The sequence below is a fragment of the Teleopsis dalmanni genome, chromosome 2 (assembly GCF_002237135.1).
Source record: "Teleopsis dalmanni isolate 2A chromosome 2, ASM223713v2, whole genome shotgun sequence".
In the NCBI taxonomy this organism is placed as follows: domain Eukaryota; kingdom Metazoa; phylum Arthropoda; class Insecta; order Diptera; family Diopsidae; genus Teleopsis; species Teleopsis dalmanni.
The window spans coordinates 191,668,074-191,694,962 of NC_051847.1; the positions used below are offsets into that span (position 1 = coordinate 191,668,074).

At 30.1% G+C, this 26,889-nt stretch overlaps 2 protein-coding genes across 2 annotated transcripts in view; one reads left to right on the top strand and one right to left on the bottom strand.

Annotated features, from left to right (window-relative positions):
* LOC119682061 (chaoptin-like) overlaps positions 1 to 7,744 on the top strand; it is a 39,214-nt gene extending 31,470 nt beyond the window's left edge. Inside the window, exons 5-9 of the mRNA XM_038095404.1 lie at positions 2,745 to 3,008; positions 3,551 to 3,650; positions 3,719 to 4,008; positions 4,116 to 4,262; positions 4,322 to 7,744. Of these exons, the coding sequence (XP_037951332.1) occupies positions 2,745 to 3,008; positions 3,551 to 3,650; positions 3,719 to 4,008; positions 4,116 to 4,262; positions 4,322 to 7,363 (3,843 nt within the window). The 3' untranslated portion in view covers positions 7,364 to 7,744. The remainder of the gene's footprint in view (positions 1 to 2,744; positions 3,009 to 3,550; positions 3,651 to 3,718; positions 4,009 to 4,115; positions 4,263 to 4,321) is intronic.
* A 2,798-nt stretch (positions 7,745 to 10,542) lies between these two features.
* Positions 10,543 to 26,839, bottom strand: LOC119679471 (prostatic acid phosphatase-like). Its single transcript, XM_038091842.1, has 6 exons — positions 26,439 to 26,839; positions 26,260 to 26,358; positions 11,716 to 11,955; positions 11,202 to 11,651; positions 10,841 to 11,105; positions 10,543 to 10,780 (listed from the first exon to the last, which is right to left on the bottom strand). The coding sequence occupies exons 1-6, from the start codon at positions 26,574 to 26,576 to the stop codon at positions 10,674 to 10,676; spliced, it is 1,299 nt and encodes a 432-aa protein (XP_037947770.1). The 5' UTR covers positions 26,577 to 26,839; the 3' UTR covers positions 10,543 to 10,673.
* Between the last annotated feature and the right edge of the window lie 50 nt (positions 26,840 to 26,889).

The window sequence follows — 26,889 nt, forward strand, 5'->3', positions numbered from 1 at the left end:
TTATGAGTTTTAATAAAATTATTTTGAAATTAAAAAAACCAACTACCGAGAAAGGTGAAGGCGTTTATTACTCTGCCAAAATATTTCAAACTTAAAACCGCAGCAGTGCAAGATATTCGCAAATTGTCACAGTTAACTATGAGGAGAGATTTTGTTAATTGATTAGACCAATAATGATAAATTGTTTGCATAAAAAAAGAAATATTCAGATAATAAATGAATAAATAAGTGGATGAAATTTATACCTTTGATTTTAATAAAAAATAGTAATTTGTTAGAAAAGTATCTATGCAGCAGCAAAAATGACTGTCTAAAGATGGCAAAAATCATCAAAATGTTTGTTCATAGAAATGTATAGATACTTAATTTTTGACATTTTCTCCTTTTTTTTAAAGCAAAAAAAAAATCAGTACAATAATTTTTAGTGACTATAGCACAAAAATTTGCTTTCATCAATTTAAAATCTGGTTACTCATTCTTTTCATGAATATTTTGACTCAGTGAATAAAGTTTCAGTGAATAAAAACTTTCATTCAATTGTTACCGGTTTTTAACGGCTTTTGTACTTAAAAGGAAGGAAAGAAATATATAATTCCGGCTTATAAAAATAATTGAAATCTTAAAATATTTAATTACAATTATTGTACTTTATTTACTATAATAAAAAATATTAAATACACCATCTCTTTTATGATATCTTCCATTTAATGACCCTCAGTTAAGCTGCTTTTAGAATTAAGATGATTTAATTTCAGATATGTAACCACTCTATAAAGCTTACTTCCTTTTTATATCTTTAAAATATTTTATAACAATTTTTAATACTGATAAAAAAAAAATTGTTGATTGATTTTTTATTTAACTTCACATTTTATATAAGATCTAATTTTAGCAAAGGTTTAAGACGCTGCAATTGCCATGTTTTTCTTTGAAAATCTATTAAATAAAGCTTTTTAAGCCTATAGTTAAAAACTTCTATCATCCAACGCGAATAAATTCTACTGGCACAACCATTTGGTATTCTATCAGTTAAACGTAATGAGTTGGAAACTCTAATGTTCATTAGTGGTTGCCGGTGATATAACAATATCACTGATATTTCTCATCACTTAAAATACATGTTAGCTCAGCACTTCTTTCGTGCTTCCTCAGTTCCTCTACTTTGTGGCATTATTCGCTTGTGAATCTTCATGGTGAGATCTTTTACTAAACAAGCAGCTAATTGCTGCATTAGTATGTGATACATAACCTCCATTCAGAATGGATTATCTTCCCGTTTGAATAGGTACAAGTATTATATGAAATGTCAGTTTCCGCTCAAATGTTTCCCATCGTCCTTGCCATTAGTCTAAATAGTGCTAATGTTCTATATTTGAATTCATAGCAAAAATGTATCTTACGTTGAGAGAGGTCTTCAGACCTCTGTTCCACTATTATATCCTACATCTTCTTTTATATAATAAATGTGTGTTATAACACTGTACTTTAGTTTCTCGTTACCAGTAGCTTTTTTAAGTAATAAACTGATGTTATAAAATGTAAACATCTAGATAAATGAAATTGTAAACGACCAGGAATCACTTTTATATTGGAAAATTATTTAAATCAACTGTAAAAATTCTTTAGTGGAAAAAGAGTTATTAAGAATAATTGAAACGGCATATTTTTGAAGATTTCAAAACAATATCATAAGAACTCATATTAATTGTAGAACTTCGTCATTTACACATGTATTTTTTTAATAAAAAAAATATTATTTATTAATAATTTTTATTTATAAATTTTGTAATATTATTTCGCAATCTTTTTTTTTAAAAGATTTTTTTCCTATTTTTCTTGGTAGATTGTTTTGCAAATGGTCTTTAAAGCAACCTACCTAAACACAGTGGTTTCTTCAATAAAAAGATATAAATTCATTAAAGCGTAAATTAGTTTTAAATATTTTTTTGAACTGAATATTTTTTTCGTGTAGATTTTGCTTTAATACAACACATCTCAGTTAAATGGACTGCACTATTACAGGATATTCTTTATTTTTTAGATCAGGGAATAATCTATTTAATTTAAATCATTTGATTAAAAAATATCCTTTACATTGAAGTCAATAGACGTCGACATAGTAAAGATGAATACCAAATGTGCACCTATAGTATAGAAACTTGTAGTAAAGTAGTAATAAAGCACTAGTAGAAGTAGTATTCAAACTTTAAAAAGCAATACGATACAAGCTTATATTGATATCTGTTTCTCTTCAGTATGATTGCTTTATTCTTTTCTGTATATGACTGAAGTTTTTTAATTTTTTTTCTAAAACTTTCCATAACTTTGCCATTGAATCGATAAATTGAATTTATGGTCCCCATCTATGTACGGCAAGCAGTAGGTTGTATTCAAAAATCGTTTTCCTAGATCAATTCAAATCCACTATTACAGTGTTGCTATCCACTCTGCATTTATCAAGCATATAAGTACTTCACTACTCTTGAGCGTGTAGTTTCCATAGGCTACGAGATTTGCACCAAAAATTCTGAGTAATATCTTTTTTCAAATATATATATGTAGCAATTCTTTGGATGTGGTTATCAATACCGAAATTACAGCTTATGATCTGAAATTAATTACTAAATAAGTCACTAAAACATTCAGAAAAGATATCAAATGGGAAAACAATATACATATATAAAAGAGCTACCTTACCTTTTTCTGAATATTTTATTAAATTATTATTAATTTTTTGTTTTCAGTATTTTGGTACTCTGAAGCTGCCAGTTGAAGATTTGGATTTATCCAACAATCTTATAAGACGTATACCCGAAAAATCATTTTATGGACTTAAAGAAACACTTACTGAATTGCGTTTGGCCAATAATCTACTTGGTGATAGTTTAAATCCAATATTCTCAACAGCAGAATTCCATCCATTAAAGAATTTAAAAATTCTTGATTTATCTGGCAATAAAATCAAGTCCATTGAAGAAGGATTGCTCAAAGGTTGCGTAGATTTAAAGGTAAGTGAAATATAAAAGAAGTGAGAAATTAAATAAATATTAAATTAAGTTTGTATATTGCTTGCTTTTTTTTACATCCGTCGAGTTAAAACTTAGCCATAGAAAGATGAGCTACACATAAATTTTATGAACATAAATTTTCCCATACATTGTCATAAATAACTTAAATAAAAAATATATAAAAATATGACGTTAATTTAAATTGTTTTACATTTTGATATAATAAATTTTCCCTACATATTACTTCGACTTTTCTAATATTATTCCAAAGATATCCAAGTATCCATGATCTCAATTGTCTTAATAAGGAAACAGTCATACTATTCATCATCATGACAACAAAAGTCTCTTTAACAACAAAGCCGAAAGAACCCAATTTCCTTACTATACTTATATTCTATAATAAAAGTCCCTTATTATATATATACTAGCACTTATGCATGTCAATCTAATAAACTCAACCTACTATCAACATTAAAAACAATTATTTAATATGAAAAACTATTTTAGTCTGCAATTATATTTTATTTTTATATTTGAAGGAATTCTATGTGGATCGTAACAGCCTCAGTGGAGTACCTTCAAATTCAATGAATGGGCCAACGGCTCTTCGTCATCTTTCCCTGCGGCATAACTTTATAAGTAAGTAAAAACATAAACATATTTAAATTTTTACTCGCATACTATTCTAAAACGTATTATCTTTTCAGCTGCCTTACGATACGATTCATTTATAGCACAGCCAGAGTTGGAAATCATCGATCTACGTTATAATAATATCAAAATTGTAGAAGGTCTTGCTTTCCAAGGACTTCGCAAAATAAGAGAAATCAAATTGGCGGGAAATCGTATATCGAATTTAAATAGCGATGTCTTCGAAAAAATACAAACATTGCAAAAACTAGATTTATCCGAGAATTTTATAACACAATTCCCAGTTGTTTCTTTAGCTGTAATACCAAATTTGAAGGCTCTAAATCTGTCATCAAATATGTTACAGGTGAGTTCCATATACATAGCATATGACAACATGCCTCATTATATACTTATAAACCTATACCAATGTTATTTATCATAATTTCTTATTTATTTTGTTTTTATTAATAGCATATTGACTACAATCATATGCAAGTAGTGAGAACTTTAGAGACATTGGACTTGAGCCGTAATGGTATTACCACCTTGCCACCAGGCACTTTCCGTGAATTGGCTATGTTGAAATTTTTGGACTTGAGTTTAAATTCCTTAAGAACAGTAAGTTATAATCTCATACTATAATGATAATAACATTAATGTGTATTCTTTTTTATTAGATTGAAGATGATGCACTTGAGGGCTTAGATAGCTTACAAACGTTGATTATACGCGATAACAACATATTGCTAGTACCAGGCAGCGCTTTAGGTCGTTTACCAAATTTAGCTTCCTTACATCTGGACTTTAATCGTGTTGCTGCTTTATCCTCCGAAATATTGGGTTCCATTTTGGCCAGTGAAATTAAAACACTCACACTGTCACGTAACGTTATACGAGAACTGCCTGCTGGCAGTTTTCAAATGTTTAATAATCTTCGTACTTTAGACCTGTCCGGCAACTCTTTAGCCATTATTGGTGCTGATATATTCATGGGTTTAGAAACATCACTCAACGAATTAAAACTTGCACAAAATCGCTTAACCGGTTTGGGTTCTATACCACTTGCGTTAACAGAATTGCGAAGCCTTGATTTAAGCGGTAACAATTTAGCAGAAATCTCACGAAATATATTCCAAGGTTTGGAAAACTTACAATATCTAAACTTAAGTAACAATCAGCATATAGCACCACTACCAGCAGCATTAATTAAACCATTAATGAAATTGCAAGTCATCGATCTGAGTTATTGTGGCATAAAACAGCTCTCTGGAGATCTCTTTGCAACATTAAGAGATGTAAAACACATATATTTACACAACAATAATTTGCAAGAAATTAACGATGGTAGTTTTACTGATCTGTGGAATATAAGTTCCATTGATCTATCGAATAATCAAATTACATCCATAAGACCAGGTGCATTTGTTAATGTTATGAACCTAAAACGGCTTAATTTGCGTGGTAATCAACTATCTGCATTTAAAGGAGAATTCTTCAACACTGGCACTGGACTTGAAGAATTAGATATATCAAACAATCACTTAAGTTATTTGTTTCCATCATCATTCCGCATACACCCACGTTTACGCGACATACGTGCTGCTAATAATAAATTTAGCTTCTTCCCAGCTGAACTGATATCAACGCTGCAGTATCTAGAACACATTGATTTATCTCAAAATCAATTGAAAACGATTGAAGAATTGGATTTTGCACGTTTACCGCGTCTGCGTGTACTTCTGGTGGCACACAATCAATTGGATATGCTAAGCGAAATGGCTTTCCACAATTCTACACAGTTGCAAGTCGTTGACTTATCTTACAATAATTTAGATCGTATAGGCGAACGCACTTTTGAGGGTCTAGTGCGTTTGGAGTTATTAAATCTAGAGGGTAACAAATTAAATGAACTTTCCGATTCTGTTTTTGAGCGTTCAAAATTACAAATGCTAGAAAGTATAAATCTTGCATACAATAAATTTGATTATGCACCATTAAATGCTTTGCAACGCCAATACTTCTTCGTTTCTTCAGTAGATTTAAGTCATAATATGATCAAAACCATACCAGGGGATGATAGTATTATGGTGAATATCAAGCATCTTGATTTGTCCTACAACCCACTGTCTGATATAGCAGTACATAATATACTAAATGAACCGAAAACAGTACGCGAACTAAATTTAGCAGCAACTGGCATTGAACACTTGGAAGCGCTAGAAACTCCATTTTTACAATACCTCAACTTGTCTGCAAACAAATTGCAATCTATTGATCCAGATGTGTTTCAACGTGCTACTTTACTGGAATCATTAGATTTATCTAGCAATCAATTAGAAAAACTAAGTGAACTGGCACCTGCATGGTCAAACTTAAATGTACTACAGAATTTGGATCTTTCAAACAATAGTTTCGAAGTGATAGCACAAGGTGACTTAGAAAATTTGAATTCACTCCAAACACTACATCTTAATCACCTACAAAATTGCAACCGCATAGAAAAAAATGCTTTCAAGCACACACCAAATTTGGCGAACTTGGAAGCTTTTGATTTACCTCTGTTAGGTTATTTGGATCTACAAGGTATTTTAGAGTTATTGCCAGGCTTAGAAACCATTGACTTAGAAGTTAAAGATTCAACTATAGGCACTGAACAAATACAACCGGCCAAACATCCACGTCTGAAATCAATCGGCATACGTGGTGATCGTCTGAAGACAATATCTTCAGGTAGTTTAGCAGGACTCAAAAGTAGTGATTTAACCATAAAACTGCAAAACACATCACTGAATGCTTTACCGCCAGCATTACTGTTCCCGGTACCACGGTCAGCACATTTAACACTTGATATTGAGGGTTCTAAGGTAACAGTATTATTACCACAATTTCTAAATGCACTTGAAGATCGTCGTTCCAGTTTGCAACTGAAAGGTCTTTCTACAAATCCAATACATTGCGATTGCAATGCTCGTGCATTAAGGCGTTGGTTACCAAATTCTCATATGCTTGATGTAAAATGTCACAGTCCAGCCTATTTGGCAGGCAAAAAATTAATAGAAGTCGGTGATGATGAACTAACATGTGATCCACGTAAAATGACTACAACTACACAACGTCCTACGTCTCAACATATGTTAAAATCGTCATCACGCTTGGTGACACGCACAACAACAACTGAAGAACCGATGATTATTTGGAGTTTAGAACCCACACAGCCACCACCTATGAAAATTAAAACCAAAGCCCCACTCATGAAAGCACCCATCATTAGCAATGATGATACACTTATAATTGGAATTGTGGGCGGTGTTGTAGCTTTCATTGCCATACTTATTATTATCATTTGCATTGTGCGGCTACGCATGAGTAATGTAGAATATCATAACGCAGGCCCACCAATGATAGGTATACCGCCATTGCCATTAGGCCCTGGCAGCGTACCACTTAGTTACAAAGGTGCTCCCCCCGCAACTGCTCTGTATGCTGTGCCACCTTATGCGGCACAGAGCTACGCTACACTGCCTCATAAAGCTGCGTCCATACATCAGTCCACACAAAATCTAAATCAACGACAGGCGCAACAGGCGCAAGCAACCTATTCGACCATGTCACGTATGTCATACTTTGGCGGCAGCCAGCAACAACAACAACAACAATCATCATCACAAAACGGCAATCAACCATATATAATATATGCAGACGATAAGGCCTATAGATAAACTTAAGAGCAGGTTGCGACGTGCGCGTACTAGGATTAATCGCACTTACAGTCAGTTGCGTAACATTTACGTGACATTAAAATTTAATTAAATAACAAAAAATAAATAAATAAAAAATTAATTAATATGCACAAGACTACTTAACAAGAAGAGTTGTAAACTCTAAAATTAAGTTAAGTACACTTATGATTTGAATATAAAATTAGACTTCAAGAAATTGCAAAATACTGGAATGTATTGTTATATTATGTCCATTTGTAAATAATGTTTAAGATTTAGTTAATTCGTACTAATCATAATAAGTTTAAAAAATTTCGTTATTACAAGAACGCAATGCGAAATTTCTAGTTTTTATTTAATTATTTATAAGTTAATTTGTAAATTTTATGAGGAGTTCAATTATAATTAATAAAAATACAAATTAAATATTATTTATCTTAACTGTGTTCTCTTGGAGATTTCGCAAATGTAAATTATGTAGAAGTATTATATTGATCCTAGAAATCCTTTTAGACCTGAATGTCCATTGTATTGCCATAAAAATCTCAATATTATTTGGAGTGTTTGATAAAACAGAAAATGCCTCTCAAGGGGAAGTATTCTGAGTTATATTTAAGCCGATATGCACCACTTTTTAGCATAGGTTCGGCTATACTAGCATGATTGTGAACTCTAACAAAAATTTATTTTTAAATAATGTGGGAAGAATAAAAATCTCTTTTAGTATCACAATTAACTTAAATTCTATAAAACATTACTGTATTAATTAAAGCATTTTTCCACTATCTTTGCTAGCAATAAAACTTCAAGAGTTTAATGTAACAGATTCAGTCTATCCTAAGAGTTCATGCCACATCGATTCGTATTATTTCACAGATCATATTTCTACGACAAAGTTGAGTATCGAGTAGCGAATCAAGCTACCTTATGACTGCAGTATTTTTCAAACAAAACTTTTCGTTGTACGGAAAGTCACAGAGTCAATAGAATTTAACTCCAAGATAAGGTCCGAAAAGCAACTAAGTTAATAATCTCATATTATATTTAAAAATGTTGTAAAATGCAGGGACCTCATAAAAAGTAGGGAAGAGATTAAAATGTATAAAATGGATTAAAATAGATGGCTGAACACCACCGTAAGCAGTAATCTCATATTATATTACGAGTATGCCCAAAAATGTTTTAAGAAGTACGAAGCTATGAAAAGTATGACAGAACAGGCAACTGCAAATAGATAGCTGCATACCTATTGAGTACTATTGAGTGCTATTGAGTACTATTATTGGGAAATCCATGATTTTAATAGTTTAGGCATGGCGTTGGTATGGAACTTTAAGAACTTCTTAGTTTCGCGAAAAGGTCTATCTCATATCACTACAACCAATAATTGTATGTGTGGCTTACGGTCAGTTACATTTACCTAAACTCAACTATATAATCTACATCTAACTAATTTTAACACTTAATTGTGTTTATTGATTTCTCAGTGGTTTTTGGTAAATTTAACGCTTTGGAATTCAAATCTACAACTCATTTTTCTTATAGACGTTTGAGTCGCTGGCAATCATTGACTGCAGTTCAAAAATTGACGTTTTTAAAAGTTAACAAATGAAAATTTCTTTTATTTAAACAGATACGAATTCAACGCAAACTTGCTTCTTTATGTTAGAATTCTTCTCAAAATTTCAGTCCTTCCTACCCTAAATAAATATTTTTCACATATTTCTAAAAATCATCCTGTAGGTACAAATCGTAACCCTACTTTATTTTAATTTTATAAAATTGATGGAGAGGTTTTTCGAACAGTAGTGAACTACAACAACAAAAATTTGTTTTATATTATTAGTTAATTAGTTAAATTTTTGGCTGACCACACAGCTGTTTCGAGTATTGCCAAATACCAATCATCAATGGTCTTGGAAATAATTCTTGTATTTAATTATTCGTAAATAATTTTTTGTGACTGCAAGTACCAGGAATCGAACTCGTATCCTGCCAAATTTGAAGCTCAGAGTCAGCGCACTTTAATCAACTGACCCAAAACCGCATTTGACATTTTTCACACATTTTGCTGGAGTTTTGTTAATTTGCTGTAAAAGTTTATTAACAAATTCTCTTGCTGTGTTTATATTAGAACGAAACCAGCTATAGAATAATTGAATTACTGAATCATATTTTTATTTTTTTAATTGTTAAATTGATTCGTCATTTTAATCACACGTGTTTATTTGGCAATCAATCAAATTCTAGTACATTTTAAAACAAGTGATAATTGAAGTTTCGAATAATTTCACTTCTTTTACACTCTATTAACTCTATTGAATCTATAAGCACTTTATAATCAAAAAATTGTTAATTAAAATTTTTATTAATTCCAGTTTTTTGAAAAAATTTAATTAAAAATTAGAATTATACAAAAAATTATTAAGAAATTACCTTTATAGATCTAAAAGTTTTATTATAATTAGCAGAAAATAATGAACTAAACAATAAAATCATTATCAATCATTAAAATGATGTGCCAACGAATTCCTTTTTAATGGAAATTAAAAAAATGGTTTTTTATAATAATTAAATATATTTACTTTATTAAATATTTAATTTATGACTTTTAAATCTTTATATTTAATATATAGAAATGCATAAAATTTATTATTTATAAAAATTCAACAAAATTACTTTCTAATCTGTTTTTGTTATTTAAATAGCAATAATTGAATATAATAATTAAACATTTACAAACAACAGTCTTTCTTAGATTGATTTTAAAATTAAAACTTAATTCTTGTAGGATCCACAATGGATATTATAAACTTTATAATATAAAAAATTAAAACAAGTAACATTTAACAAATACTTATATATATTAAAAAGTCTTAGGTTTAAAACTTAAACAAGCACTCTACGGCATATATAAATATATAATTAGAATCAGTAAATTACTTCAAAAATAGTTATTAAATGTTGAGACCACTTGTATGTGCAAAATTGAAGGAAGTGTGAATCATCTAGTACAGAGGGAAATATTAATATCATATAGAGGAAATAAGCTTATAATAAAACAGTCCAAACATTTATAAATTATCTCTAAACTTAAATTTAAGCGAATATCTGCTACAAAATTTCAATTAAATGCATGCAATTTATTTATTTTTTTTATATATATAAATATTCTTATATTAAAATTTACATTAAAGTGAATTAAAAAAAGTGCTTATTAAAATATAATTAAATGAGAGCTATACAAATTGAGATGCCTTCAAAATTAACAACTCCTTAGATACACCTTGAATTAAAGATCATCCTCATTCTAGGCAACCTGCGAGTATGAATAATTTCCAAAACTTCGGCGTCGCGAATATAGCATAACAAAATAAGAGAGAAATAATGTCAATGTTATAATGGCCACTAGTATACCTAAAAGAAAAATAGACTTAGTTCCTTTTGCAAACATTTTGCAAAATTAATATATCGCACCCATAGCAACACCAACATTAGCCTCCTCATAATCCAATAGCAATGCAGATAATTTGCATTCTTCTTTCCAATTATCTGGTATTATATCTTTGTATAATGAAAACATCTTCTCTAATGGACATTCAGTACCACAGCCTGGTAAATTCAACAAATATGGTTCCATATCAGTTGTCGAGTTTTTATATAAAACTGACACAAAAGGTTTCCGTTGATCATCAACGCGTAGTTCTATCAAAACACAAGCAGTATATGTTGGACTGTGCATCTGTTAAAAATATATAAAGAATTAATTGATATGAAAACAGCAAATAGTAAAAAATTTTAATAATTAAAAATTAAGAAAATTTTTAATTGAACTCACATCATACACCTTTAGAGTATTCAAAACATTAGCCACAGTCGTATCATGAGCACTATATATCCAAACTGAACGATCCGGATCAAGTTTACCACGTAATTTATCCAAGAAACGCAAGAGTATTTCTTTAATAAGTGGTCCAGTTTTTAAACGAGCCATTTGTCTTGTGTAGGTGCCAATAGCAAAAGTAAGATCAGATATATACGTCATTTCTTTACCGGGAAATACTTCTTTGGTCCATTCCGGTAACGTACGATTATAGAGACTTTCAATATAAAGTGTATTATTAATACGTTGTACGCCCTCTAATGAATCTATAATACGTCCTGTATATTTGGTAAGATAATTAAAAAGATATCCGTAACGATCATTTAATTCTTGAAATTTTGGTGAATTAAGTAACGCCGATAATGCATAGTCATATGCTGGACAAGGTGCTTTTCCAGCCAAAACCTATAATATCAAATTCATAATTTTAAAATAAAGTTTTAATAATTATACTTTAAATGATAGCTACTTCATCAAATTGTTCCGGTGTTGTGTGTACAGGTATTGGTTGCCATGATATGTCCTTATTCCAAATTTGACTATCGGTTGGTGGGTATAAACCAGCTAAGTTTGATAATGCGCTCATCATTGTGCGATCTACATCTGTTGCACGTATGTAAATTTCATCTTTGGTATAAGTAATATTTAGTATAGAGTTGTATCGTTTTCGTAACCACTGACCAAGATGATAGTGTTGTTGCATGCCAATCTAAAATAAAATAGAAATATATAATTTTAAAGTAATATTTAAAAAAATATTATAGATATTAATAATATCAATGTTCTCAGTCCTATTTGTTCTAACTATAATATAATGAAGAGTGTTTGACATGTACAGAATAGCAGAATAATAAAATAGAAATTGATACTCTTCTAAACTCTCAATTTAACTAAGCAATGCGACAACAATAGAACACTTTTATTAAGAACCAAATCTAACACAATAGAAGACATTCAATCCTACGCATTAAGGCTAGAATAAATTTCGATAAGAAATTTCTAATATCATGCTGAATGTAAAGCCACCGGCTCAGTATTCTTTACTTAGCTCAGATCAAATTCAGACAGTCATAAAGAATCTAAGAAGTCTCTTCTCCTTTCAGACAGAGACTCTTTTTTTAGTTGCAAGGATCAATCAGCAGTTTAATCTGTCAATTATCCAAAGTATCTGCTATGTATATGTATCATTTACATATATCGCTTTTTTTGATCAAAAATAAATAATACAATATATATTTATAAAAAAAAAATTAAATAATATCACTTAGGTTGACCACATTTTTCCTTGTTTGAACAGTAATATTGTCATGTGTTCTCCTATTTATTCTCTCTTCTTTGTTTTCTTACCTTATCATTTTTTCATGATTAAGGCCAGAGTAATCGTTTTAATATAATATATATTAACCCTAATATAATATATATTAACCCAAATCAAAAATTTAAACGATTATAGAAATTATCTAATTTAGTCAAGCATTCGAAAATTGTGTTATTATTTTATATGATAGGAAAAAATACAAAACTGTGCTGAAAAATAAAATTTGAAAATGAAAGGATTCACAAATTTTGATGTACTCTAATTTATTTATTAAAATACACTGAAACGTCTTCCAACAGATTCCTTTTCGAGTGGACGCGCTTCCTTCTCAGGTGGACAAGCACCCTCCGAGTGAACGAGTTCATTTTACGGGTACACGATCACCGTTCACGGATACACGAGTATCCTACGCGAATACACGTGCACTCTTCTCAGGTAGGCGAGCATTCTTCTCGGGTGAACAAAAACTTTTCTCGGGTGGACGAGTACCCTTCTCAAATGGACGAGCACGTTTTCCGGGTGGAAAAGTACCCTTCTTGAGTGTACCCTTCTCGGTTGCACGAGAACTTTTCTTAGGTGGACGAGTACCCTTCTTAAATGGACGAACACGCTTCCCGAGTGGACGAGTACACCTCTTGAGTGAACGCGATCCTCTATCGAGTGAACGAAAACCCTTCACCATGGTTCCCGGGTGAACCAATTTTCTAAAATAATTTTTTTTATCATTATTTGAAATAACTTCACCTGTTTTGACCTTACGAAAGGTCACTGTATTTGGCTCAAAAGAGTTTTCACTGTATTTGTATAAAATAAAAGTGTGTAAGTATGAAATATAGCAGATTATGTTGTTATTTAAAATATATTTTAAATATTTATATTTATATTGTATATATTTATGTTTTATATTTATTTTTATATTTACATTTATATATATATTTTTTTCAGTGTATTTTGAAAATATATTTGTTATCTCAAAAAAATTTTTAATGCATTTAGAATGATATATAAGCATATAAAAGAACTTTCATTTTTGACGACACCGTAAATTTCACAAAAAAAAAAAATTTGCTTCAATTACATTTTTTATCTAGCAATTTAAGTTGAATACAAAAATAAATAATAAAAATATTTTATAATGTTCTACTTTGTTGTTCTAAATATTTTATTTATTTAAAAATATTATTTACTCGTAGGTGTTCGTTGAGTATTTTGCAAAATTATCTAGTTAAATTAAAAAATGTATAATTGGAGCTGTTCAAATTTCATATAATTATTGAGATATTTGATATATTTTTGGAAATACGTATTCTAAATTCACTATATATGTATACTAAACAAATTAGGTACCTTGACTTTAAACAGTTTTTTTTATTAACTATTTTATATCTCAGAACAGCTAAACAATCAAACAAACAAATTTTATTTGAATATGGTACTGAAGACAGATACGGAAATTTAAATAGTTCAGGTTATATATAGGTACTATATTTTGATTAAACAAAGTTCTCTGTTAATTTTAGCGATTTATTGTTTAATGTTTTTATTTATGAGTAAATATTAAAATGTGCTTCATCTTTCAAGGTTCGAAGACTTGTTTAACAATCTTCCTCCATTGATATCTATTTATTGTTCTCTATATCCAAGTCCCAGCAATATTCTCAAGTTATTTCTAACTTTATAGATTTGTATCTTTCTTTCGTGTTCTCTTTTATATGTTCCAAGATTTCATATTCGAATAGATTTTACACTACTTTCTTTCGATAGACGTTCTGATTCTGTACAACATCTACTGTAGTCTGTGTTTTTCTTATTCGAAAAACGTAGTAGAAACGTTCTTTCGATAGATGTTCTGATTCTGTACAATATCTATCGTAGTATTTATTTTTTTTTGTAAAACACTATTGTTATTGTGTCACTATATAATCAGTATATCTCGTGATTATAGTGTCCAGTATAAAAACCTCTCCCTTGAATAATCTGAAATATGATTCAAAGCACTTCTTGCTCGAATACAACAGACATGTTTATCTCCTTTCCCTCTTTTTACGACATATTATATTTACTCCCATATGTAGCTACCAACATATTTTACTGCCATATGCGGTATTATTACTTTATATATTCTCAATTTCTATGAGGATCTATGAAGTTTTCAAGTTTTTTATAGACCATAGAAGCTTATAATGGCTGTTGGAATTCTATCCTCAATGGCTGTTTTGGTTAAAAGCCTCAAAATATACCTCCCGGTATTTGAAATTTTTAACACATTCAAATGTTGTGTTGTTTACTATTATGTTAGATGGTGTTAGACTTATTGGTGCTATAGCCATATATGTATATTGTTTACCTTCTGCTCAAAAGTATCCGTATTTTGTTGTTTGTTAACTACTCCTTAAGTAATAGACCTTTTTCAAAAAAATTTTTTTTTGTTATGTTAGTACACCCTTTCTTGACATGTACCATATCAACCTTTCTTGACATATGGCGCCATCTGTCAATTAGTTTGTTCACAGCAGCTGTTAATGTGAGACTAGCTGAAGTGCATTTAGCGATTTACTATGGAAAATTCTTGTTGTACGCGGGTTTTTGACCAAACACGGCACCACTGTCATCGCTCAGGCACCATATTCGCCCTTCGTGGTAAGCGTTTTGAGTCGATTGAATCGGTAAAAAAGAATTCGCCGAAGGAACTAAAAGCCATACCTGCACGGGTCTACGAAAAGTGTATTGAAGATTGGGTTAAGCGTTGGCATATGTGTATCGCTTCAGAAGGAGCATATTTTGAAGGAGATAAAATAAATTTGGAATAAAATTTAAATTTGTGTGTTTTATTTACAAAATCTTTTTGAGCAGAAGGTACTTGTATACCAACTTTGCTTATCTTAAATTATATTTTCTGGTACAATTGAATCAATTAATAAATATTTAATATAAATAATTATTGTATATGTTTAAGAGAATAAAAGAAAAAAAAGATGCCTCAAAATAAGAAAAAAATCAAACCATTACTTTTTATTTCACCATGAATGGAATATAATGGATTTTGCTTTTAAAAGAGCAGAACCTTTCGATTCTTCATTATCAAATTTGCTTTTATAAAACTTGTCTTAAATATCATTTTCTCATTGTAAACAAATGATGTACGTATTTAATAATATTTAGTAACTTACTAGTTGTAACTAGTTATTTTGAGTTTTGCAATCGTTATCTTTTTAATAGGTTCTAATTCACGTAACAATCTATTTAATAATAAAAAACTTTGCATTAAATACAATATATACATATATAGTATTTTTAATTTTGCTAAACAATTTTGCTAAATATTTATAAACAACTGAAATAATTTACTCAATTATTTACTCAATAAATTTCCAAACGTGATTACTTTTCATAACATTTTTTAAAATATATGCATTCTTAAAAATATTAATTTGAACAGTCAATGAACTTAATGAATCTTCATTAATCTAGGATTTTTTCGCTTCATTTACTTGCTTTATAGTTCTCTAACGTTCAATAACACTTCCCGTTCGGCATTCTCTGCATTCTCGAGTCTTCATCAATTCAGTCAATACATAAGTCGTGTTTTTAATCGTTTTCTGTATGAACATATAATATGAAGGATTTCAAACTGTTATGTGGTTAATCTATAGTACCGCTGCTATCTCCTTACTGCTGTTTTAGTGACTAGAACTGTGACTTCGTGTCTTAAGCCGATCAGAACTAGATGCATTTTTGGTATCGAAATTTCCGTAACGAAATCGAATAAACCACTTCTAGACCCGGCGTTCACGAACAAATAATCCGCACAAATTATTTGCATCTCTTTCACATTTTTATAGTAATAAAGCATCACATAACATTTTTCTTGAGATACTTTACTCAAAGTAATATGCAAATATAATATATAAATACTAACTTTTACACGCGTGACAGCCAAAATATAGCCTAAAATGTCACCTTTCAAATATGTGTTCGGTTGACATAATGGTGTCCATAGATATATGGGTACTAACACCATTTAGAGACAAAAAATTCTGTATACTTATCAATATCACACATTATATCTTAAATTAGTAACAGTATCAGAGGTTGGAGGTTGATTAACTAAAACTAATATTGTTATCACAAAGGACTCGTAGAATGTAAATGAGTTTATCAAACAAACCCACTACCATATTAACCTAACATAACTAAGTGAACTCCGTTGGAGCTAGCAATTCTTTCCCGTTAAGTAAGCTTTGAATTCAAAATAACCTACTTTGTATGAAAAATCTTAATTAACAACATTGTACTGTTAAGAGAGATACCCGTTTATATGAATATTCATTTAACAGAGATTGCACTGTATAAAGAAGTTTCTATCGTAGGCTACAAGCACACCTCCACTTAGAATTACTGAACCAATTAAATATATTTCAACATTAATTAATAAAGTTGTTTATATGTGTAAAGACAATTTTCCTAAATTAAATGAAAGGAATTTTTTTTTCATACAAAATATATGAAATTAAAATAATCGCTTTCGTCATTCTTGGAAAAATACTGATAATAATTATAGGTTCTGCACGAATTAATCAGTCAATAGCACACAAAAAATACCTTAGATAAACGTTATTATTCACGTAGCTTATATCTGCTATGTGAATGTATATACTAACAAAGAGGTTCAAAACATTGGGTTATCTAGTTAATTCCACACAACCATCTATAGTAATAAACCACTTCTAGCAAGAGGGACTGCATCGTAAAATCGTTATCATTCAATGTTTATTAGAACAAAAGTTCGCTTATAAAAACTATTAACAGATTTGCCTTAAAAGCATATGCAGCAAAAATAAATAAACAAATACAATCTATTATTAACGTTTTTAATAATAAATAAATGCAAACTATAAATAGCAATGAAAATAATTTACGCTAATTTGATAAGAATTAATAGGCAATCATTAGATACAAAATGCTAATCAGTGAAGAAGTGCGTTGATCCGAACACTTGCAATGTTTGTTTTTATTGACAAAATAAATTGATTTTTTTAATGGCTTTTGTAGTCACAGTACTGCCCGAAATACCGCTGGAACTACTAAGCATGACAGCCCCATATAATTGCCTTATTAATGAATATTTATCGCGTGTTAGAGCCGCCGCTTATGGTTTTTGTGGCGTTGTGTCGTTTAATTTAAAATGTATAAATGTGAATAATTTTTATTAACACGTGTGTAAATAGAGATAAATTATTGTGTGAATCGCGTTTTAGTAAAAAAATTGAAAACATTACTTAACGCTGGTTAGCTTAATTAAATTCATCAAATTAATTAAAATGTTTACTTATATGATAAATAATTAGAAGTGACGAACCAGCAGAACCACTACTCTCACTAGGCAAACATGAAACTCAAAGTAAATCATTAATAAGTAACGGAGGAATTGAGTTATGTAGATTTTTAATGGGTCTCTAAACAATAATTTGGTAAATAACTACCGATAAGATTTTCAAACCATTGTACTAGTATGAGCCTTGCATGCATGCTTAATTAAAATTTAGATTCTAAAACCATTACTTACAATACATGTAAAAAAAAAATAGTACTTGTGAAGCCTCTGCAAAAGGGGGACCGAGGGGTTCAGCAAGGAGGAAAACATCTTCGATATAGTATTTTAGAGGAATGATGGGGATAGAAAATAAGAATGAAAGGTTGTAGGAATGAAAGATTCTAAAACCATTACTTACAATACATGTGAAAAAAAATAGTACTTGTGAAGCCTCTGCAAAAGGAGGACCGAGGGGTTCAGCAAGGAGAAAAACATTTTCGATATAGTATTTTAGAGGAATGATAGGGATAGAAAATAAGAATGAAAGGTTATATTTTATAGGAAGCAATGAGATTATTTTCTTACTATGTATAGTAGAAGTCTCTGATTTTCCATTACCTATCTTGAACCAAACACTTGATTATGCAAAATAAAATAAATTTAATAAACATAAATCAAAATGGATGCACTAAAGATCAACACTGAGGAGAAGGAAAAATAAAAATAAATTTAAAAACTAAAAACTCTGCATTAAGAATCAACTCTGATAAGACGAAAGGAATGAAAATAAATACAAAAACAGACTTGTACCGAGTAAACTCTAGAACCTGTCGGAGAATTACGACAACTGTTTTTTGTTTTACATACTTATCTTCTTTTGTTTTAGTTAGTACACATACGCATTATTAAAGACTATTAAGAGAAAAAGGCAAAGATGGTTTTATTTTAAAAAAACAAAAGCAGAACCTAAAACTTATAAAAAAGACTGCGTTAAAGATCAACACCGATGAGACGAAAGTAATATAAATAAATACAAGAACAGACTTATTACAAATAAAACCAAGAACATCTTTGCTTCCAATCTGTTTTTATGAGTAGCATAATCCTAGCGGAAAGTAGTACAACAAAAGATGTACTCGATCGAGTTTCAGAAGCCAAAGCCACTTTTGCACAATTATATGATTTTTTCAGATTTCCTAACATCTGAAGAAAATATCAAGATACGAATTTTGAAGTTGTTTATAACATACTATTGCATGTATATTTATTATTATTATTTAAAAAATAGGCTATTTGTGCACCCCGACCTAAAAGATCTATTGTGCGCCTATAGGCCCAACTAGGACAATTTTAGACTATTTATAAATCTTATAATTGCAGTGGGCTTAATTTTACCTATTTGATTTGGGACCAGGATCCCGCTACCAAGGTAATCGAGTCTACGTCTTGCCACCGCTGGGCAGTTGCATAGAACATGTTCCGATGTTTCCTTCTCCTCATGACAGAGTCGACAGGAATCACTTTCTACCGCACCTATAATCTTCATGTGGTAATTAAGTCTACAGTGCCCTGTAAGAAGTTCAGTGTAGATTTTGATATCATTTCTGCTAAGGTTGATGATAGCATCAACTTTGATGTGTTCAGGATCAATGAATCTTTTTGACTGTCGCATGCCTTTTTGGGCTCTCCAGTGTTCAAGTAGATGCTGTTTCTCCCGTTCACATAATAAGTTGTTTGTGAAGCTATTTGTTACCCCGCAGAAGGGCTCTGGCCCAATGAAAGGAGTACATGCACCCTTCTTTGCTAATATGTCTGCTATTTCATTTCCCTCATGCCCCTCGTGTCCCGGTACCCACATAAGAGTAACATAGTTCCTCGATGCTAGGGTGTTGAGAAGTTGAAAGCATTCCCAAACCAGCTTTGATTGGAATAAGGATTTTGCTAAAGATTTTAGAGCTGCTTGGCTGTCTGATAGAATGCATATGTTGGTACCTCGGGTGCCCCTACGTATGCATTCTCTTGCACAAAGCTCTAAGGCATGGACCTCTGCCTAAAAAATGGAAGCAGTTTTTCCCATTGCGATTGCTTTACGGAAGTTTGGTCCCATAACTCCTGCTCCTGCACTGCCATTATCCATTTTGGACCCATCAGTATACCATAATTGAGAGCCCTGCTTTAAGTTTATTTTATTATTTCTCCAAGTTGATCGGTCACTAATGACCACTTCGAATTCCCTGGAGAAAGCTAATTTTCTATTCATCTTGTCGAAGACCTTAAGGCACGGAGAATTCCAGATTTCATCTAGAATCTTTGCGTGTCCTGTCAAATTGCCCTCTTTAAGATTACCTAGATAAGGAAGCCTTAGTGCAGCACTGGTCGCAGTCCTTTTAACTGTAAATTGCATGTATATAAAAATTGAATCACAACAGAATACCTTAAACACCAAATTACAATACTTCGAAAACAGATATTTGTATGGCATATTAAAAAAAAAACTGGCTAAATATAATATCAAGGACTGATTTATACTTTAGAATTGGAATATGACCGATATCAATAAATATTTGAAAGTGATAATTGTTGAAACGCCCAACAGGACTATCCTAACCGATTTACACTAGCTACAACAACATGGATTGGACACACGTCACACCAAAATTCCAATGAAATGCACAGATAAATACTAAACTGGAATCCCAAAAGGAAGATGAAAACAATACCGACCAAAGAAGATATGGACACCTTATATAATACATGAAGTCATAGAGACTGTGAAATCAAGGTGCGATATCAAGTTATTAGCAAAAAATAGAATATCCTGAGTTAAAAATATATTGTAAAAGTCCTATGCTGCAGCAGAAGTTAAAGAAACATCACCATCACAATTATCTTAAAGAACTTATAGACAATTATACGAAAATACTCCAAAAGGATACATTTTATTAGAAAATAGAACAAATATATTACTGCAAACAGATGAAGCTAATAAAATAAGTTACCTGCCGGAAATTATATATGCCATTGGAGAACATAAAGTAATACCCACAAAATAGAACAACATAAAAATACATTAGATATATCAAAAAAAAAGATGCAAATTCAATCGTGATATATAATCACGTGCAATATATATCACGTGCTGTGCTTGGTAATAGTAATGGTATTTGGGGGTTTTCGGGTTAGGCTAAGGCCCCTATGCACTGCGACCAGTTTGATCTATTGTGCACCGCTTTGTATTTAGATATTTGCTGTGCTTAGTTATAGATTCAATAATATCAATTGAATGGAATATGTGTGCTATATAATAGTTGAATATATGAACAATAATATGAGCATTACTAAATATACGAATTGCTATAAAATCTCTCCGATCTTATAACATTTAATCAAAATTGTTCAGAAGCTGCAAAAATCTCTTAACTAAATTAACTGGTTATTTTTGGTGGCAAATTGAAAGTAAGTTTATCCACATTTCCTTTCAAATTGAGGCACAATCAAAAAGTACCAAAACATTGTAAAAATTAGAAATTGACAATACTAATATGACAGTCTACATAACATGCATTTTCGACAGAGCTCGAAAGAGCCAATTTTGCCGTGCCCGCGATGCTCTACATAAAATGGCCCTAAGTCTCCTCTACATACCTAGTTACGAGCAATTGAGGTCTGAAGTCTTGAATCAATGGATATTGTTAGGCTTACCAAAACTTTTAACTTATTCTTACGTCAGTTACTTAATTGGCTATAAATAGCGTCAGTCAGCTATCGGAATAAATTTATTCAGGTTAATTGACATTTAAAGAGACTCTTTAAACTAAAATGAATCAGATAAATCAATTTATGTCACTGATAGACACAAATCTGCTTTACTTCATTGGAAACCCTTTAATATACCCATATATCTAGAAGTGTTAAGAAATGGATATATAACATCAAGGTTGGTACTTTATTTCTTTAATATAAAAATTGTGAGACTAGTTTTCGCAAAAATAGACAGACATCTTAATTCCATTCGTGTCTTCGACAATTATTTTAGATTATTCAGGTTATATAACAGTTAAAGAGGCAAATCTGCTTTACTTCATTGGAAACCCTTTAATATACCCATATATCTAGAAGTGTTAAGAAATCGATATAAAACATCAAGGTTAGTACTTTATTTCTTTAATATAAAAATTGTGAGACTAGTTTTCGCAAAAATAGACAGACAGACAGATAGACAGAAATTACATATCTTAAATCCATTCGTGTCTTCGACAATTATTTAAGATTAGTTTGATGAATTCTTCACATCATTTCAAAAACGCTGAATCAACCATTTGCACATTTAAATGAAAGACACAAAAAAAAAAGCACAAACATTTTATTTAAAAAAGTTTGCTCATTTAATAAAAAATTTCAATCTTAAAACACCGCAACGGGACAAAAAAAGATATTATGAAATTTTAACTTAAATATTGTATAAAAAACCAAGTAAAAAACCAGATATTTCACTTCGAACTCAAGGGAAATATACAAAAAAAATGCAAATATTTAAATTAAAATTTTACACACAAATTGTTTAAACATCGTGTATTTTATTTTATACGTTTACGCAAAACAGATACTTTCGAAATATAATTTTTTAATGTGATTATTTGCTATCATTTTTTGTAGTGTATTTTATGAGAGTATCTTCAAAAAAAAAAAAAACCGATATGCATCTATTAGAAAAACAGTTATAAACACCTGCTTTATTTCAAAAATCAAAAATTATAATTTTTTTAATAGTTTTTTAATTATTTTCAAATAATCACAGCCACAACTTGATTTTTTTTTATTATTTTTTTTTTTTGATAATTTTTATCATTTTTTGATAAGAAAATTCAGTTCTAATTAACGCAATGCGCACTACGCGACTTTAAGATACTTTAATGAATGAATGATTAAATGAAAATTTAATGCGAGTATCTATGACTTTTATTAAGACGATTTATAAAAACAGTTAAATGCATTTAATAAATCTTTACCGATGCAACTCATTGAATTCATTCAGCTTATAATTAAATAAAAATTATTTAATTTACATACTAGTATTGCGAAATACACAATTATTCTGTAAAAAATTGTTAACATCATTTTTTATAAAAAGTGAAATTTGAATAAATCTTTTATGGAATAATTAAAGATTAATAACTTATTTGAGTTGATATGATAAATGATATAAGCAGAAAAAAATCATATAATTATTTTATTAAATAATTTGTAGTAGATTTGTTGAAGGGTCGCATCCGATTAAGGAATAATGCTAGAAGATTAAATCGCTCATTGTAGTAGGAGATGCGATGAAAGTGCCTTTACTTTGCTAGGGGCTTGCTCTTTTGAGGATCTTGGTCAGTCTAAAATCGGTCTTTAAAAAACATTGTATATTTTGCCAAAAAAAAAAGAAAGGTAAGTTTTGACTTTGAGTTCTTATACGGCTACATAATAGGTCAATAGGTTTAAGTGGAACATTAGGATCACCGGTATAAACTAATAAACTAACTTAGAGTATCACGAGATTTTAAAAATTGTTCTGATCGACTGAACGCAAAGTTATCACATTATGGCGAAGATTTTAAAATTTGGATCAATATATACCAGGTAGCTAGCTCAATTTGGAAAAATTTTTAAGCGATTTATGGAGTTCTAGAAACTTGAAAGAGTTATTTATAAAAACATTCACCATGTCACGATGAAAACAAAACAAAAAAAAATAAAATCTGTATAATCTAATATCATAACATAATTCACACTAATATCAATAGGCTAATAGGCTCTCAAAACTGATAGCTCTAAAGAATTATTTTTTTTTTTTAAATCTTCTCTTTTTCTGAGACAAAAGAATAAATGCCAACGGCTATCATATTTGAATAGTTATTGGGAACCCTAAACCCGATGTTTTTTATTTAAAAAAAAATACCAAATACTTTTACAGTTTATTGATTTTCGCATTATTTAAAAGCTTCAAAACGTGAAAACGGAGCTATTAAACGATTAGAAACGTAGAAAATAATTATATAATATATAGATCTGATACCTTGAAACCATATTGAAATCATTTCATATAGATTTATACTGTACTGTACGGACGATATTCTGACCTTCGGAAGGCGGAATGTCTTCTGTTCGGTTAGGGTCTGTTGCAGCACAAAATATCAATCTGGTCGCAGTGCTCTGCTCCGTCGGGAGCTAGTAACCCGTTCATTCCTATTCCTACTGTTCAGATAATAAATTAGTACTTTGATTTTATAAATTAAATTTTTTTGTTATTATTGACTATTAACATTATTATAGTGATTTTTATGGAAAAGATTACGTCAAATCACAAATGCCGACGTGATATATTAAAATCTATTTTGAATTATGACATTTTATATTACTCTCTTTATAAAAAGTTTCACTATTATTCGCCAGCTTAATAAAAAACACGTGAATAATACAAAATCACATGGCGGAAACGCAGACCGTGATAAATTAATTTAAGTTTTTGTTTAATATTGAAATAATTAAAAAAATTACATTTTTTTAAATGAAACTGTATTGTTGTTAAAATTATTTTTTAAATAATTCATACAGCTTTTTTTTTTGTTAACAATGCAATATTTTATGCTTAATATCTAAAAGTAAAAATACCCGGATCACATACAACCCATCTGCAAGGGTATTCGCCTGCAAGACAGATGGATACTAAGAAATATATATAAAATCTAATTGACGATATAGAACCATATTCTATAACAAACCTTAAATAAATGGCAGCAAGCACACACAGTTAACAATAGAACTTTTTATATTCTATTCTATATTGAAGTCATTATTGTGACATAATGACCCAAATCAACAAACTTTATAGAAACCGGATGGAGTAAAAAACAATGCATTTTTTTAATCTATTTTCTATAATGATGCCTTATATTGTTGCATTTAATTAAGAAGCAGTATTGTGTACTAAAGATATATAGATCATTTTCGCTTCATATATGTATAGGTATACGAGATAAAAAAGTAAAATGAACTATTGTAGCATTATTCGTACGCAGGCCTAAACGATTCTCTAAAGAATCGCAGTAATCAGCGTATGAACAACGCTGTGATGCACGACTTCCATTCAAGTGAAGGTGATTCAACCTAACAAGTCTATAAACTAGAATACAACTCTGTTAGTTCAGTAAGAAAAAGAGCCCAAATATTTTGAATATGAGTACAGTTTCTTTCTCATCCGCAGAGCCATAACCCAGACAAAAGATCATAATAGAATAAATCCAGTTTCGTAGCATATTTTCCTATCTGCCATCACCGATACTGTAGTTCTGAGCACTTTACGCTTTAGTTGAAGCAACGAACTGGGAAATCCACAAAAAAACAAAATTGGAACAGTCATTTCATGTCCAAGATATTCGCAAAAATCATTTGACAACAGTCTAACAGTCTGTACTTCTACAGACAACTCTCTAATTTTAATTATTTTATAAAATATGTCAAATTTTTTCTATTTGTTCACTTTGGATGGATAAAAAACCGTGTAAAGACATATTCAATATTTTATAATCTTAGGGTTCTAATATAGCATGTTCTAGTTCATTGTTATGAATATAACATTGCGCGTTATTCCATTTTTAACATAAAATTCTCTGGAATATTGCATATACCCTGGGTCCATCTAAGGATATCTTGTACAAATTTTGTGTGTGTTAGTAATAATAACACACAATAGTACGAGCACACATAGGGCACTGTTCCCTATGAGTATATCATATGGCTATATTCCGACCTCAATTGAACCTCGGCATGATTGCAGCACATGATAAAAATCTTTTGCCTAAAATCTCTGAATAGAAGAGCACTTTGTGGTAATTCAACGGCAGCTAAGTCTATGTCCCGGTGCTTATTTTTAATCAAGCAATCAAGTACTTTTCCGACAAGGGTAGTAAAAACAGTTATATATTGGTCTGACACAGAGTTTTATGGCACTGGAAAATTTCTTTCCTTTTCTATTATAATTGGTACAGAAAAGATATAGTTTTTTAAGTTATGATTTTTAAAATAAGAGCAAGATATATTTATTATCTTACATCTTATAAATCTTATCTTACAAAGTTCGATAAATTAGTGGAGATAATGATACATACAATAATTTAAACAAATAAAATTGTTTAATCAAATAATCAATAATTAAATGCTAAGCACTGAGAACAAAACATACACAATATTTAAAATTAAAATTTAAAATTATTGAAACTAATAAAATTCGTTTAAAAAATAAACAGTAAATAAATGTGAAGCATCAAGGATTATACAAACGCAATATAAATTTAAAATAACTAATATTATTTAAAAAAATCAAAAAAAAAATTACTCACTTTGGTTAATTGCCCCCAACCTGTGGGCCAAAATTCAGATTTTCCCCAGGGATCTGTTGGATATGGCTCAATTGGTGTACGATCCCCATGACGATAAATCTTAAAAATAAACAACAAAAAATATTGTTATAAAATATATACACCATTCCATCCACGCGATTGGACGCAAATCTACTCACCACATGTGCAAATACTAATTTGCCTTTGGGTGCTGCTGTGGCAGCTGATAAGTCCGCATTTGCATTGTCAACAAAAAAAAGAAAGGTCAGCGGCGACAAAAGAATGCAACAGCAAAATATTTTATAATTATGTGACATTTTTATAAATAATTTTTTTAAATAAATTTTTTTCACTTAAAATATATTCACTGACACAATAAAAAATAGACCAGTTTAAGAATGTAGTGGGAATCACGTTTGGTTGCTGTCGTTGCTATTTTTTTGTTTTTTTCGTTTAAACAGATTATAACTTTCTATTATTTTGTTGTTGTTGTTAAACGTTGCCTATACTTTTTTGACACTTAAGTGGTTATTGTTGTTGTTGCTTTTAAATTTGCATTATTGTAAAATTTATTTAGTAACTAAAAATATGGAATTACACAAGAAATGGCTTAAATAGCATATATATATA